This window comes from Pantherophis guttatus, chromosome 16, assembly GCF_059756535.1.
Source record: "Pantherophis guttatus breed Tessera chromosome 16, ASM5975653v1, whole genome shotgun sequence".
Lineage (NCBI taxonomy): Eukaryota > Metazoa > Chordata > Lepidosauria > Squamata > Colubridae > Pantherophis > Pantherophis guttatus.
Window position 1 is genome coordinate 6584705 of NC_142078.1, and position 16027 is coordinate 6600731.

Sequence of the window (16027 nt, forward strand, 5' to 3'; positions counted from 1 at the left end):
TCCAAATGTTGGGATTCGTGCAGGATCCCTGGGAATTTCTCTCTCTCTCTCTAGAATATCTGAATATCTCCAGAATATATTCTGGAGAGAGAGAGAGAGAAAGGGAGATATTCCTTGGGGATGGGTTCCAGCACGAGCCCAAAAGCTTGGAAAAGTAAACATTTGGTCCTGGGGACTGACTCAAATTGGATCCTGGGATATTCGTTTGTGAGGACACCGGACTTCTGTCCTTGCATTTCTCCCCCAAACTGGTGCATTTTGAAATTAAGCCAAGGAGCAAGTGCCCAGCCTCCTGGAAATAGAGAGGAACACAATTTGTAGAGTGAAGGGGCACGTGTAACACTCACACCTGATTTCGGTGGCTTTTTCTGTTGTTTTTTTTTAGCTCTTCAAAGTTCAGTGTTCCCTCTACCCACTAGCATCATTGTTACTCCAGACTCTGGAGTACTGGCACTTTTACTCCATGCTCTAACTCCATACTCCAAGCCAGTAGCATCAATGTTACTTCATGCTCTGACTAACTCCATACTCCAAGCCAGAAGCATCAATGTTACTCCATGCTCCGACTAACTCCATATTCCAAGCCAGAAGCATCAATGTTACTCCATGCTCTGACTAACTCCATACTCCAAGCCAGTAGCATCAATGTTACTCCATGCTCTGACTAACTCCATACTCCAAGCCAGAAGCATCAATGTTACTTCATGCTCTGACTAACTCCATACTCCAAGCCAGAAGCATCAATGTTACTTCATGCTCTGACTAACTCCATACTCCAAGCCAGTAGCATGAATGTTACTCCATGCTCTGACTAACTCCATACTCCAAGCCAGAAGCATCAATGTTACTTCATGCTCTGACTAACTCCATACTCCAAGCCAGAAGCATCAATGTTACTCCATGCTCTGACTAACTCCATACTCCAAGCCAGTAGCATGAATGTTACTCCATGCTCTGACTAACTCCATACTCCAAGCCAGTAGCATCAATGTTACTCCATGCTCTGACTAACTCCATATTCCAAGCCAGAAGCATGAATGTTACTCCATGCTCTGACTAACTCCATACTCCAAGCCAGAAGCATCAATGTTATTCCATGCTCTGACTAACTCCATACTCCAAGCCAGAAGCATCAATGTTACTCCATGCTCTGAATAACTCCATACTCCAAGCCAGAAGCATCAATGTTATTCCATGCTCTGATTAACTCCATATTACAAGTCATTAGCATCTATACTCTGATGCTTGCTTCATTTGAAAAAAAACCTCAATTTTGGAGATGAAAAAAAAAGAAATGCTTGGAGATATTGCTCAGGTTTTCTACTCTAGTCTGGGTGCTGAAATTTCCTTTCCCCCCTTGAGATCTCCTCCTCCTTCTCTTCTTCTTCCTGTTCCTGTTCCCCTTCCCCTTCTTCTTCCTTCTTCTTTTTCATCCTCCTCCTCTTCTTCTTCCTCTTCCTCTTCCCCTTCCCCTTCTTCTTCCTTCCTCCTCCTCCTCCTCCTCCTCCTCCTCCTCCTCCTCCTCCTCCTCCTCCTCCTCCTCCTCTTCCTCTTCCTCCTCCTCTTCCCTCTCCTCCTCCTCTCTCTATTTCCTCCCTGCTTTTTTGCCCAAAGAAGTCAAATGGCAGGATTATTACCTTGTCTTGTTCCTCTTCCTTGTCTCATCTTCAGTCATCAATCACAGCGGAGCTCCAGGCCAGCAAATCCGCCTCCTCCCTCTCTCTCTTGTCATGTGTTATTATTCCTCTGAGCAGTAAAACGCTACCAGCTGCTTTTTTCGTGCCAGGAAACTTGTGAGCAATAAACATACACACACACACACAAACTTTAAACCTGGCAGCGTTTTCATATAATGGTGTGGAAAAGAGGAAAAGTGGACGGGGTGGAACTGGGGGTACAAGTGAGTCAGCTTGCAGGAGTGAGCTCAAGCGGTAACGATTGATCGCCCTTCAGGAAAACTCCTAACTGCAAAAGGTCGCGCTTCCATTCCATAGGGCAGGGGTCAGCAACCTGCGGCTCTGGAGCCGCATGTGGCTCTTTCACCCCTCTGCTGCGGCTCCCTGTCTCTCAAAATATGCGTCACAACCGCCAATGTGAGACACACGCCGGCACGCGATTTATTGAGCTTTCCAAACTCCGGTAGGCCAACCATGGATAAATCCAAGGAAAGAAAAGTTTCAGAAGAAAACAGAACGTTTAATTCAACTACATATGCTAATTTTGTGGCCGCTCAAGAAATAGTCAGGCACGGGAAGGGTTTTGTGGCTCCCGGTGTTTTCTTTTCTGTGGGAAATGGGACCAAAGGGCTCTTTTGAGTGTTTAAGGTTGCAGACCCCTGCCATAAGGAATAGAAGAAACGGTTGTTACTTTACAAAAGTCGCCAGGTGCTCAGAGGTACCATGTCGTTACAGGTAGTCCTCGACTTACGACCCCAACTGAGCCCCGCCCCCAATTTTTTTGTTGCTAAGTGAGACATTTCTTAAGTGACTTTTCTCGCCAGTGTTCTTAAGGGAAACATTGCCATTGTTAACGTTACTCACACACGGTTGTGAAGCGATTCTGGCTTCCTCACTGACTTTGAAGGTCACCAACGCGGATCAGGGGCACTGCGACCGTCATAAATATGAATCAGTTGGCAAGCCTCTGAATTTCGATCACGTGACTGATCACGTGACTGATCACCGCAATGACCATTAAGTGGTCATACAGAGCCTTGGTAGTACAGGGGTCTAAGGCACCCTGTTATTAAGCTGGTTATTAAGACCAGCTGCCTGCAATTACTGCATGTTTGAATCTCGCCAAGGCTCAAGGTTGACTCAGCCTTCCATCCTTTCTAAGGTAGGTAAATTGAGGACCCAGTTTGTGGGGGCAATAAGCTGACTTTGTATAAATACACAAAAGGATGAAGGCTATTGCTGAGCACATTGTAAGCCGCCGTGAGTCTTCGGAGAAGGGCGGCATATAAATCAAATTTTAAAAAAAAAAGTGTGAAAAATGGCCCTAAGTCACTTTTTTCGGTGCCGTTGTAACGGTCCCTAAATTAACTGTTGTTAAGTCGAACGATACCTGTAATTCTGTCTTGGTGGAAAGTGAATTTGGCATAACTTGGTTTTTTTAAAAAATGTTTGAAATATAAATTTGATATAAATTATGTGTGTGTGTGTGTGTGTGCGTGTGTGTTTCTTTCTTTTTCGTAGGTTTTATGTGTATTTCTCTTTAGCCAGGTTCTTCCTACGTAAACCAAGATATTATGCAGCCCTAGTTCAGTGAAATCACAATTCACTAGTTTCTGAGCTTTTTTTCTTCTGGCAGCCAGCAGACTCTTTGCTGCCCATTGATCTATCTTAGTCTCCCAATGGGCAGCAAAGGGTCTGCTGGCTGCCAGAAAGAAAAGAAAAAACAAAAACAAAAAACAAAACCCAGAAACTAGTGAATTGTGGAATAATATCTTGGTTCACGTAGGTAGAACCTGGCTAAAGAGAAAGACACATAAAACCTACGAAAAAGAAAGAAAAACAAATATATATATATATATATATATATATATATATATATATATATATATATATATGTGTGTGTGTGTGTGTGTGTGTGTGTGTGTGTGTGTGTGTGTGTGTGTGTGTTTCTTCTAGCCAGGTTTTCCCTACGTAACCAAGGTTTTTTGTACATAGGGAAAACCTGGCTAGAAGAAAAACACACACAAATATATATATAAAGTGTTTTTCTATTGAGGCACCTGGTCTATCCCAGCATGTGGGAGAGAGCATACTGCATCACTTTCACCTTTCAGCTCCAATCCAGGAGCCCTCAAGCAGTCGCATTCACGACAAACCATTTTATACCAAATTTATATTTCGCTGATCAAGAAATAAAGGGAGATTGGTATAGATCTATTTCAAGCTATTTAGCTCTCATCAGCTAGCCATACCCTTACTCGGATTCGAACTTGGGCTGCCTGCATGTTAGGCAGTTGAATTAACCTTCTGAGCCACAAGTTCTCCTCCCTTCATCAGCTTGAGCCAGGGGAGAGATTAAGTGTTTTTCTATCGAGGCACCATATACAGTATATATTGCACAAAAAGACCCTTCCGGATTTATATATATAAAGCCGGAAGGATCTTTTTGTGCAACATGGATAACCAGGTTTGTTAAAGACTTAGGGGCTGCATTCATACCACTTTCTAACCTAGATTAGATTATTTTGTCCTTAGGGCGAAGTGCAAACCCAGTTTCTGATTCTGATGGATCAAATCAAACCAGAAAATTTATCAATCCAGTACTGACCAGAATGCAGCTAGGAATGTCCAGCGAGAGTTGATACGGAAACCCGGAAGTGATGAAAACACGAAGAGGCTAAGCGGTTGTGATTATCGGTAGCTAAATCGGTTGCATGGATTTCAGACGCTTCTCCTGCCAACGTTTAAATAGCACTTTGCAAAAAAAAAAAGAGAGAGACAACTGCATTGGAGAAACAGATACGCTCTCTCTCTCCCTCTCTCTCTCTTTCTTGCATGCACACACGCACAGACACACACACACAGAGTCAAGTGCAAAAAGTCAGGAACCAAGTTAGAACTACAACAGAAAAGTACTACAAGTTTATTTCATGCTACCTGCGCGCAGGAATCTGAATTACTAGCGGTCGAGTCAAATTGGAGGCGTAGTGATTCCAAACTAATGGTGCATTTGTCCCCACCTTCGTCTGGTTGTCTCCTCCATCTGATCTAGACACCCCTGATCTAGAAGAATAGATGAGAATTGCCTTGAAAAGCGCCGTGGGTGGCGCGGTGGTTAGAGTGCAGCATTGCAGGCTGACTCTGCCCACTGCCTGGAGTTCGATCCTTGACGGGGCACAAGGTTGACTCAGCCTTCCATCCTTCTTTCCGAGGTCGGTCAAATGAGGACCGCTGGCTCTGTAAGCCACTCAAGAGAGGTCTGTAAAGCACGGCGAAGCGGTGTATAAGTCTTAAGTGGTATTATCTGCCTGTTTGTCTGCTGGTTCTTCCTCCTCCTCCTTCTTCCCTGCCAAGCACACTGGTCCCTGGCGTGAGGGTATGTGCCCTTGGACTACATCGTGGAAAATATCACCATGCAGTCCATGGGCATATACACTTGCCCCAAGGTTTCTTTCATCAAGGTCGCCTCGACCCAGCGCTGGACAATCACCTCCTCTGACCTCCCACCTTCCGAGAAGACAAAATGCTATTTGTTTTTTTTTCTTTCCCTGCTTCCCACAGGGGTACATTGGTCCACCGGGACTGTTGGGAACGCCAGGGGCCGATGGGGAAAGAGTAAGTATTGGCCAGTCTTGCTTTATATCATTGTGGGGGGTCTGGGGGCGTCCCCCTCAGGGGTCTGGGCTTCAAAAATTTCAGCAAGGGGTTCTCTGTCTGGTTGTTTGGTGGGAGTGGCCAGGGTGGGCATGGCCTAGTCGGCCTCCTGTACCACGGTGGGGCGGGGGGGGAGCGTTTTTGCCCTCCCCGGGCTCTGGAGGCTTTTTTCGAGCCTCCAGGAGGGTGAAAACAGCCTCCCCAGGCTCCAGAGGCCCTCTCGAGGCCAGAAACGGGAAGGCTGATTTCCAGTCTTCCCAAACTTCCAGTAGGCCTGTTTTTCGCCCTCCCCAAGCGTCCGTGCATGCCCTGCACTTACCTGCATCCAAAACGGGCTGCATGGGGACTCCTGGGAGGTGAGGTGCGGGGTGGGATTTAGGGGTTCTCCAAACACAGAATCTTAGCTAGAGGTTCTCCTGAACCCTTGTGAATCCCCAGCAGCCCACTGCTGGTCCTCCTTTGTTGCAGAGAGCAATGTGACTCGACCGCAAAGCTCCCTTTTCCTTCCTCGCCTTCGTCTTGCTGTAGAGGTGGCCAACCCAACTCTTGGTACATTCTTCAAGCTCAAAGTCTTGCCTTTCACTCAAGAGCTCAAGTTGGCGAAAATGGTGCTCCCTCTTCTAACCTCATCCTCCCTCAAAACAAACCCCGGAGGAGGTATAGGTTGTTGAAGGAGAGATAGAAAAGGGATGGGCCCTTAAGTTCCATCTTGTGAATTTTTCAAAGGCAGAGAAGGACCCTCTGATTCTGGGTCCCGCTTAGTCTTAGTTCTACACCATGGTGCTGTTCCCAGGGGTGGAGAGCTGACCTCCTTGCAGTCTCTTGAGTGTGATCCGTTGAGGGTTTCCAATGGGGGGTGGGGGATGAAGAAAGCTGTGGGTGGGGTACTAAGTGCCCAATGTGAATAGAGTCATCTATTTTTTCTCCCCTTCCTTCCTTCCTTCCTTCCTTCCTTCCTTCCTTCCTTCCTCCCTTCCTCCCTTCCTCCCTCCCTCCATCCCTCCATCCCTTCCTTCCTTCCTCCCCCCTCCCTCCCCTTCCCTTCTCTTCCCTTCCCTTCCCTACCCAATTCACATCTAAGATATTTTACATTCTCCTTCTCTCTCCTCCCTCCCTCCCTCCCTTCCTTCCCTTCCCTTCCCTTCCCTTCCCTTCCCACCCAATTCACACCTAAGATATTTTACATATTCTCCTTCTCTTTCTTTCTTTCCTTCTTTCCTTCCTTCCTTCCTTCCCTCCCTCTCCTCCCTTCCCTCCCTTCCTCTCTCCCTCCCTCCCTCCCTCCCCCAGAAGATCCATGGAATCAGAGATCCTAAGCCTTCTAGAGAGCTTCTGAACTTGAGACTGAGAAGAGCTTATCCCTGTAGGATTGCAACCCCTCCAGCCCTCCGGTTTCCCCCTCTTATGAAGCCATGGTGGAAGAATAAACAATTTCCTCTCATTTCCGTTGGCTTTCCCTATTTTCTAATCTGTAAACAATGAGGTCATGGCTGAACCATAAGCAGCCAGAGGGGTCAAAGTGAGGCCGGGAAAGTCTACCGATGGCCAACCAGAGCAGGAAACCGACTGAGTTCTTCCTGTACAGTTGGGAGCTTTGATAAAGAGAGTTAGAACCAAATGTGTGTTTTTAGACTTCCCTCCTTCCCTTAAGAGATTTCAGACCAGGGTCTACAGCCCAGGCCCCCATGTGTCTGAAAACATTCCTACCCCTTTCCCAACCCTGAGACACTCCCCCAAGACAGAGATAACTAGCCCTAGACTCATCATTATCAAGGGGACTTCACGGCCAAGTAAGATTGGACTTTGGATCTCTGTAGGCTTCATTGGGGAGTCCGTGGTCCCAGCTCTGCACTGCTAAGCCAGCTTCTCTGCTCTGGGCTATTGGCAGATCCTAGATCCCACAGCCCACGACTGTGTGTATATATTACAAGAGGAATGAGCTAATGCTCAGGAGATGCTAATTTAAGGCTTTTGTGTCACCGAATCAGAACTATAAAGTGAAGTTCTCCAGCGAGCATTGTTGGCTTGGATCCCCCCCCCTTGGGTCCAGATCAGTAGCTTAATTATTCATCCAGCTAAAAGCTGTCTCCAATTCCTGGAACTGGCTAGGGACAAACCTTGTGTATGTGTGTGTGTGTGTTTGTGTGTCGGGTGTCTTACTGAGACTCAAGACAGAAAAAGTTTAAGGGATGAATTGAACCCCTTCTCCATCTTCCTTTGTTCTCTCATGCTAACTTTCTGTTCTGACCTAGGCTTCCTTAGAAAGCAAACAGCACAAAATTAGTCCCAGCAAACCTCTTTAATTCAAATGGCTGTGAATTATTGTCATTCCCAGTCCGAAAGGCTTCTCAAACAGTCTATCAGGGGAGTGTTTACAAACACCCACCTTATCTCCCTTGGAATGCTGCCAGAGAACTAATTGCCACACGCAGGGCAAGGCCAAACTTAGCCCAGAGTCAAACAGAGCTTTTCCAGAGCTTTTCCCAACCAGATGAACTAATTGCTTCCTGCAAAAGCTCATGTCCCGTTCGCTTCTCTTTTATGTCTTATGGGAGGGGCCAATCATCTCCAAGCCTTACTCCCAAGTCGACCCTGTTTTCTTAATTGTTCCTGTCTTCTGGCAGCTCTGTGCATGCGCACACTGGGAACAGGCTCCCGCTGTTCTTCTGCCTCTCTGATGTCAGACTCCGGAGACTTCGGAGGCAGCAAAGAACTATCAGATGGCCCTGGCCCCATCTCTGCCTCTGACTCAGAGCCCTCGTCCGAGCCTTCCCCAGACTCCAGGACTGGCCCACGTTCATCCCCAACCTCCTCACTGTCTGGCTCTGCTGGCCGCTGGTGGGCCGCAACACCTTCTGGCCCACCATGTTTCTAACTTGTTCCCTGTTTTGATTTCCCCTTTCTGTTTAAGATTTTGGTTTCTCCTTTCTGGCTGTCCAACCTTTCTCCAGTTTTTCATGTTTTTCCCTCTCTTTGTTTTTTAGGGAATCCCCGGAGTTCCTGGGAAGAAGGGCCAGATCGGTAGGCCGGTAAAGTTTTTCCTTGTCTATTATGCAGATCTTGTTCCAAATTAAACAGGAGAAGGGTGTTGGGGATGTGGATATTGGAAGTTCTTGAGAACGTTGCATTTCTTGATTGTGCTGTCTCTTTGGGGTGGTTGATGATGTGCCAATGATGTGTTGTGGACTCTTTGAGTGACCATGTAGATAGATTTTTTTCTATGATGACCTATCCTTAACTTGATCCTTCAGGTCTTCTAAAGGTATACTCGTCTCTACTGTTATTGAGTCTGTCCACCTTGCTGGAGGTCATCCACTTCTAATTTCCTTAATTAAATCATGAGTCTCGAGCCAAGCTTCAAAAGAAATCCAGTTATTTATTAGGAGCTTCATGTCAGCAGGTTCCCAATTGAAGCCAGCTCTGACCCTACGTAATTTATGCTCCAATTATGACCCTGTTTCCCCCCTCCCCCCAAGGTGTGTCATCAATCACATTTACCAACGGTGGGTTGTTGAGGTCACTCCCCTTCGGCTGCTGTAGGTAACCCTGGGATACCGCCTTGAGAGAGATAAGCATGAAATGTGCATCTGTCTTTGGCTGCTGTGCCATTTCGCCGGTTTCCCATCCCCCCTGGCCAATAGCTTGACTCCCTCTTCTTTGGGGCAGCCCCTGAGATATTGGAAGAGTGGTATCATGTCTCCCCTGGTCCTTCTTTTCATTAAACTAGACATACCCAGTTCCTGCAACCATTCATCGTATGTTTTAGCCTCCAGTCCCCTAATCTTCTTGGTTGCTCTTCTCTGCACTCCTTCTAGAGTTTCCACATCTTTTTTACATCGTGGTGACCAAAACTGGATGCAGGATTCCAAGTGTGGCCTTACCAAGGCATCATAAAGTGGTATTAACATTTCCCGTCATCTTGATTCTATCCCTCTGTTAATGCAGCCTAGAACTGTGTTGGCTTTTTCGGCAGCTGCTGCACACGGCTGGCTCCTATTTAAATGGTTGTCCACTAGGACTCCAAGATCCCTCTCACAGTTACTACTGTTGAGCAAGGTACAACATATACTTTACCTGTGCATTTTGTTTTTCTTGCCTAAATGTAGAACCTTCCTTTTTTTCACCATTGCAAATGCAAGTCAATGCAACATTAGTCTAAAATGGCAGATGGATTTTATCCACCCTGGCTGGAAAAAAAAAAAAATCACCCAACCCCTTCTGCACTTGATAGCCCAAACTCATACAACGTTCTCCTTCTTGTTTGTGAACTTTTCCCCATCATTAAGTGAGCACTACCAATATCAAGTTTTATCAAGTTGAAAAAGGTCTCGGGGGGTTGGAGGCAGGAATCTGGTACCAGTTCCCAGAGCTGATAATTACTGCTTACATCACAGACTTTGGGTTTGTTACCGTTAAAACAAAATAGAGAAAAGGAAAGGCGGACGAGCCAAAAAAATACAATGAGCTATAAACTAAACTAAACAACAGTTGTTAAGCGTAGAAATCTGGTGGGGGAAATTTTGATGCAACTTGTATTGTATCAGAATTCCCAATGTTCTCCAGATGTTTCACTCTCCAACAGTCTTCCACTCCAAATCCTCATATTTCCCTTCTCTTTTTTTAGTAGAGCACTTAACTTTGATGTTGTTCTTAATGGAGTCTCCCTCCCTTTCCTAAAAGAGAAGGGTGACATTTTCTTCGGCAAATATTTTTCACTCCGCTTGGGATTTTCTCTGCAAACAAGGCAAATCCAAACCAAACCTTCCATTTCTGAATCATTTGCGTTACAGTGTTTAAAAAAAAAGAAAAGAAAAGAAAAAGAAAAACCTCTTAACGTGCAATTAAAGAGAACCGTTAACAGATATTTCGGAGGGATTTTTTTTTTTTTTGAGCACGCTTAATCTTAGCGTGCATTTTGCTAATGGGTATAATTACAGCGTAAAGCCCGTAGTGGAAAATAAACTTGGACGGGTGGGAAGGCGAGAGGCTCGTATTTCTTCCCAATTGGTCTCAAAGCAACCAGAATATCTCAGAATCGTGCTGTTCAGAGGGCAGATTTTTTTCCCTCCACGGAGGGTATTAAGAATAAAAGAAGAGGGGAAAAAAGTTTTGGAGAGAAATGCAGGTTCTGGTTCAGTGGTGAAATGTAAAATGTGTTACTACCGGTTCTGTGGGCGTGGCTTGGTGGGGAGGTTAATGTGACTGGGTGGGCGTGACCAACTTTTTAATTTTATTTTTAAAAGCATTTTTTTCTACAACCTTAAGAGGTTGCAGAAAAAAATGCTTTTAAAAGCCTCTGACGATCAGGCAACTCAGCTGGGATTGCCAGAGGCTTTTAAAGGCATTTTTTTTCTACAATCTCTTCGGCCAAAGAGGTTGCAGAAAAAAATGCTTTTAAAAGCCTCTGACGATCAGGCAACTCAGCTGGGATCGCCAGAGGCTTTTAAAGGCATTTTTTTCTTCTACAACCTCTTCGGCGGAAGAGATTGCAGAAAAAAATGCTTTTAAAAGTCTCTGACGATCCCAGTTGAGCTGCGCGATCATCAGAGGCTTTCTTTTAACTTTTAAAAGCATTTTTTCTGCCGAAGAGGTTGTAGAAAAAATGCTTTTAAAAGTAAAAAAAAACAGCCTCTGATAATCTCGTGGCTCAGCTGGGCATGGGAGGGGGGCGCAGGGATTTTTGCTACCGATTCTCTGAACCACCCGCTGCCATCGCTACTGGACTGGGCGATCCGGTCCGAACCGGGAGCATTTCACCCCTGTTCTGGTTGACTAGTGCGACAATCTGGGGGCTTTGGGCCATTGTTTTTATTTTATTTTATTTTTTATTTTGCTTAGTTTGTCAAACATGTACGAGATAACAGGTGTAAGTATAAACATGGGCATGAGCACGGGAATGAGTACAAATAAATGGGACAGTGGGACAGGGATGGTAGCATTGGTGAAATCCCCCCCGGTTCTATCCGGCTCACCGAACTGGTAGCGCCGGCGGCGAGAGACTCTGCCCACCTGCCGGGACGTCATTTCGTCCCATTTTTTTACCATCTGCGTATGCGCAGAAGATTCTGCACATACGCAGAGGAGGCGTGCGCTCCCGTTCTCAAACTGGTAGCGAAGGTAAGTGGAATTCACCGCTGGACGCTAGGCACGCTGGTGTGCTTATGCATGTCCCTTTTACGGACCTCTTAGGAATGGGGTGAGGTCCACGGTGGACAGTTTAAGGTTGAAGCTATGGGGATTTGAGGATGTAACAATGGAGGAGTTGGGTACAGCATTCAAGGCATTGACTGCTCTGTTGCTGAAGTTGTATTTCCTGCAATTGAGTTTAGAACAGTTTACTTTGAGTTTGTATCTATTGCTTGTCCGTGGATTATTGCGGTTGAAGCTGAAGTAGTCATTGATAGGTAGGACATTGTGGCAGACAATTTTGTGTACTATACTTAGATCAGACTGTAGACCGCTTAGTTCCAGGTTATCCAAGTCCAAAATTTCAAGCCTGGTGGCCTAAGGTATTCTATTACGAGCAGAGGAGTGGAGTACTCTTCTTGTGAAATACTTCTGGACCATTTGTATTAATGTCCGAAATACAGTATGGATTCCAGGCAGACAAGCTGTATTCGAGAACTGGTCTGGCAAAGATTTTGTATGCCCTAGTTTGCAGTTCGATGTTACTGGAGAAGAAGCTTCACAAAATTAGGTTAACAACTCTTAATGCCTTTTTGGCAATGCTGTTGCAGTGAGCTCTGGGGCTTAGACCCTTTGAGATGAGTACTCCTATGGTGATGTTTCTCCTCTGATTTTCAATTTCGCCAAGTTTCTTGACCATTTATGTGTCAACACACTTCTGCGAAGAAGTGTGTTGCTTATACTACAACCGGGTGCCCTTAGATTAGGTTGAATTTAGCCAGAGAGGCATTAAAGGCTTGGCCTCCGGATTAAGAACCTGTTTGGCCTCTTTAAAAGAATTGAGTATCCGTTCATAGGATTCTTTCTCCTTGAGAAGTCATGAGAATTTCCCATCTGTCTTCAAGCTCCTAGTTTGGTGTTAAGAGTAGAACATGGTAGGAAACCCATGGGCCTTTGGTGTCCCCTGCCCCAATTTTCATGTCTCCCAGAGTCTCTTCCACATCCCATTCTTTAGCAAAGAGTTATGCCAAACTTCTTCCATGAAGTGATAGGTGGGGAGAGAGAAAGAGAGAGGTGGTGGTGGCAGTCAGTCAGACAGACAATACAGTACCCTGTTTCCCCTAAAATAAGACATCCCCTGATAATAAGCCCAATTGGGCTTTTGAGCTCATGTGCTAAAATAACCCCACCCCAAAATAAGTCCTCCCTGAAAATAAGCCCTCCCTGAAAATATTTAAATGCATGCACAGCCGGTCCCCGCCATTTCCTCTGGTTAGGGTTAGGGAGAGGGAGCTGGAAATCAGGTAAGATGCTCCACGCGCCCCAAAATAATAAGACATCCCTGAAAATAAGGTCAAGCACTTATTTCGGGGTTCAAAAAATATAAGACAGGGTCTTATTTTCAGGGAAACATGGTAGATAGCTGGAGCTGGATAGATAGACAGACAGATAATAGATGATAGATAGATGGAGGTGGATGGATAGATAGACAAGTTGGATGAATTATAACACAATAACACAATACAAATTAGATAGATAGATAGATAGATAGATAGATAGATAGATAGATAGATAGATAAGCAAGCAGACAGACAAGTTGAGTAGATAGATAAGTTGAATGGGTCGATAGGTAGATAAATAGAGTTGGGTGGATAGATAGATGGACATCTTGAGTAGATAGATAAGTTGAATGAATAGCTAGGTAGATGGATATAGATAGACATAGAAACAGACAAGTTGAGTAGATAGATAAATTGAATGGATAGATAGACAGACAGCAGACAGAGATCGGTAGATAGATAAACCGATAGAGAAGTTTAGATAGATAAGTTGAATGGATAGATAGATAGATAGATAGATAGATAGATAGATAGATACATAGATAGATAGACAGACAGACAGACAGACAGACAGCAGACATGGATGATAGATAATAGATAGATAGATAGATAGATAGATAGATAGATAGATAGATACATACATACATAGATACATAGATAGATAAATATGGATGATAGAAGATAGATGATAGATAGATAGATAGATAGATAGATAGATAGATAGATAGATATTCATTCAGTAGGCCTCCCGGAATGATGTAACAATGTTAAAAAAAAGGAGGGGATTAAAATAGATGCGCTGGACGTGAGTCAGAGCTTGGAGGCCTTCCAAGGGAGCTCAGCTCAGCAGGGGCAGGGAAGGGAGGGATATGATGAATGTTGGAAACGGACTTTTGATGATTCCACTCCTTGTCCATGCTGCTCTATTTCCAGTCCATCCAAGGCACAAAAAGCTGTCCGGGGGAAGTGGCGACGGGAAGGTAGCAGCAAGTAGGGTAGTGTGTCAACAGACGTCCACACCCATTCTCGAAGCTCTGGGAAACCCTGGGTAATGTTGACGTGTCCCAGAGGGAGAATTCAGATGTTTAGGGTGGGAAAGGAATCTTTTAACAAAAGAACAGGCTGTGGAGGAATCCCCCATTCACGGAAGACATCATTCAGTCCTTGACCCAATTGGTTGTACGCCACAGCTTTGGCAGCGAAGACACTTGGTTGGACGCCACGTGGAGCTGAAACCTCTCCCGATTTCCTCAAAGTTTTCCCTCCCTCTCCAATCTCTGTTTCTTTCTCTCCGTCTTGCTCAGAGAGCTTTAGAGTGTCCATCGATGGTGTCTATGGACCGGCTGCTGGGCCTTCGCAGGGGGTTCGGGAGAACCTCTAGCTAAGATTCTGTGCAGTTTGGAGAACCCCCAAATCCCACTCCTGGCTGGCCCCGCCCACCCAGCCCCTCCCCTCCCAGGAGTCCCCATGCGGCCTGTTTTGGATGTAGGTAAGTACAGGGCACATGTGGAAGTTCGAGTAGGGCAAAAAATTGGCCTACCGTTTCCGGCCTCCAGAGCCTGGGGAGGCCATTTTCACCCTCCTGGAGTCTTGAGGAAAGCCTCCAGAGCCCAGGGAGGGCAAAAACACCCCCCACTGCCATGGTGCAGGAGGCTGACTGGGCCATGCCCTCCATGGCCAAGCCCACCCAGCAACCAGGCAGAGAACCTTTTGCTAAAATTTTTAAAGCCCACTCCCGTTATGGACCAACATCCTTGTCCCACAATGGTGGCCACTGGGGAATAAGGTAAAAGGTAAAGGTTCCCCTCGTACATAGGTGCTAATCGTTCCCGACTCTAGGGGGCGGTGTTCATCTCCGTTTCAAAGCCGAAGAGCCAGCACTGTCCGAAGACGTCTCCGTGGTCATGTGGCCGGCATGATTCAACGCCAAAGCGCACGGAACGCTGTTCCCTTCCCACCAAAGGTGGTCCCTATTTTTCTACTTGCATTTTTTTACATGCTTTCGAACTGCTAGGTTGGCAGAAGCTGGGACAAGTCACGGGAGCTCACCCCATTACGCGGCACTAGGGATTTAAACCACTGAACTGCCGACCTTTCGATCGACAAGCTCAGTGTCTTCACCTCTGAGCCACCGCGTCCCCCACTGGGGAATAGAGAGCCCCAAAATCCTGGCTTTGCCATTAGACAATGCGGTACTCAGCCTAATTGGGTGGAAAAGAGAATTTTTATGGAAAAATATTTGTTTTGCTTTCAGAGATCCCTCCCTTTCTTCTAAACTCATTTATCTTTCTCCAATCTGCCGTTTAGAAGAAAAGATATGTTTTGCCCGGTTCCCATGTGATTTTTTTTCCTCCCAGGGCTTCACAATTGGGCACAGTTGGATGCAAACAACCCTTCCTCTTAGATGACTTAAGATCAAAAATGTTGACTGCATGTCTTAGCCACACTACTATCAAATTTGTCTATTTCTGGACAAACTCAACCAACCCAACTAGATGTCTTGTTGTTGCTGTTAGTTGTGAAGTCACGTCCGACCCATCATGACCCCATGGACCATTTTCCTCCAGGCCTTCCTGTCCTCTACCATCCTCTGGAGTCCATTGAAGCTCACGCCGACTGCTTCGGTGACTCCATCCAGCCACCTCGTTCTCTGCCGTCCCCTTCTTCTTTTGCCCTCCATCGTTCCCAGCATTAGGCTCTTCTCCAGGGAGTCCGTCCTTCTCATTAGGTGGCCAGAGGATTTGAGTTTCCTCTTCAGGATCTGGCCTTCTAAAGAGCAGTCAGTCAGGGTTGATCTCTTCTAGGACTGACCAGTTGGATGGCCTTGCAGTCCAAAGGACTCGCAGGAGTCTTCTCCAGCACCAGAATTCAAAGGCCTCCATTCTTTGGCGCTCAGCCTTCCTTATGGTCCAACTTTCACAGCCATCTATTGCAACTGGGAAAACCATAGCACTTTACTAGATGTCTACTCCAGGAAAAGAGAACCGGTCGTCCTATGTGTGATTGGACCCACAACTCCCATCTGCCCAGCCTGACAGGGTGCTGGGAGGTATAGTCTATCGACAAAGACGAGAGGAACATCATCATCTCCATAACAGGACTTGTCCCATCAAAGGATGATTTCCTTTTTTTTTTTTTTTTTAGTTTTGAAGATCTTTTAATCTTTTGAAAAGGCATTTCCAAAGCAACCTGGCCAGGTCCCAGCTTTAGAGATCTTTCACTCTATTCTCA

The 16027-nt window shown here is 45.8% G+C and overlaps 1 protein-coding gene across 2 annotated transcripts in view; it reads left to right on the forward strand.

The window, feature by feature from the left end:
• COL27A1 (collagen type XXVII alpha 1 chain) overlaps positions 1-16027 on the forward strand; it is a 210210-nt gene that overhangs the window by 57432 nt on the left and 136751 nt on the right. For both annotated transcript variants that reach the window (XM_087879541.1, XM_087879543.1), the window contains 2 exons: positions 5238-5291; positions 8315-8359. In XM_087879541.1, coding sequence (XP_087735667.1) covers positions 5238-5291; positions 8315-8359 — 99 coding nt within the window. The remainder of the gene's footprint in view (positions 1-5237; positions 5292-8314; positions 8360-16027) is intronic.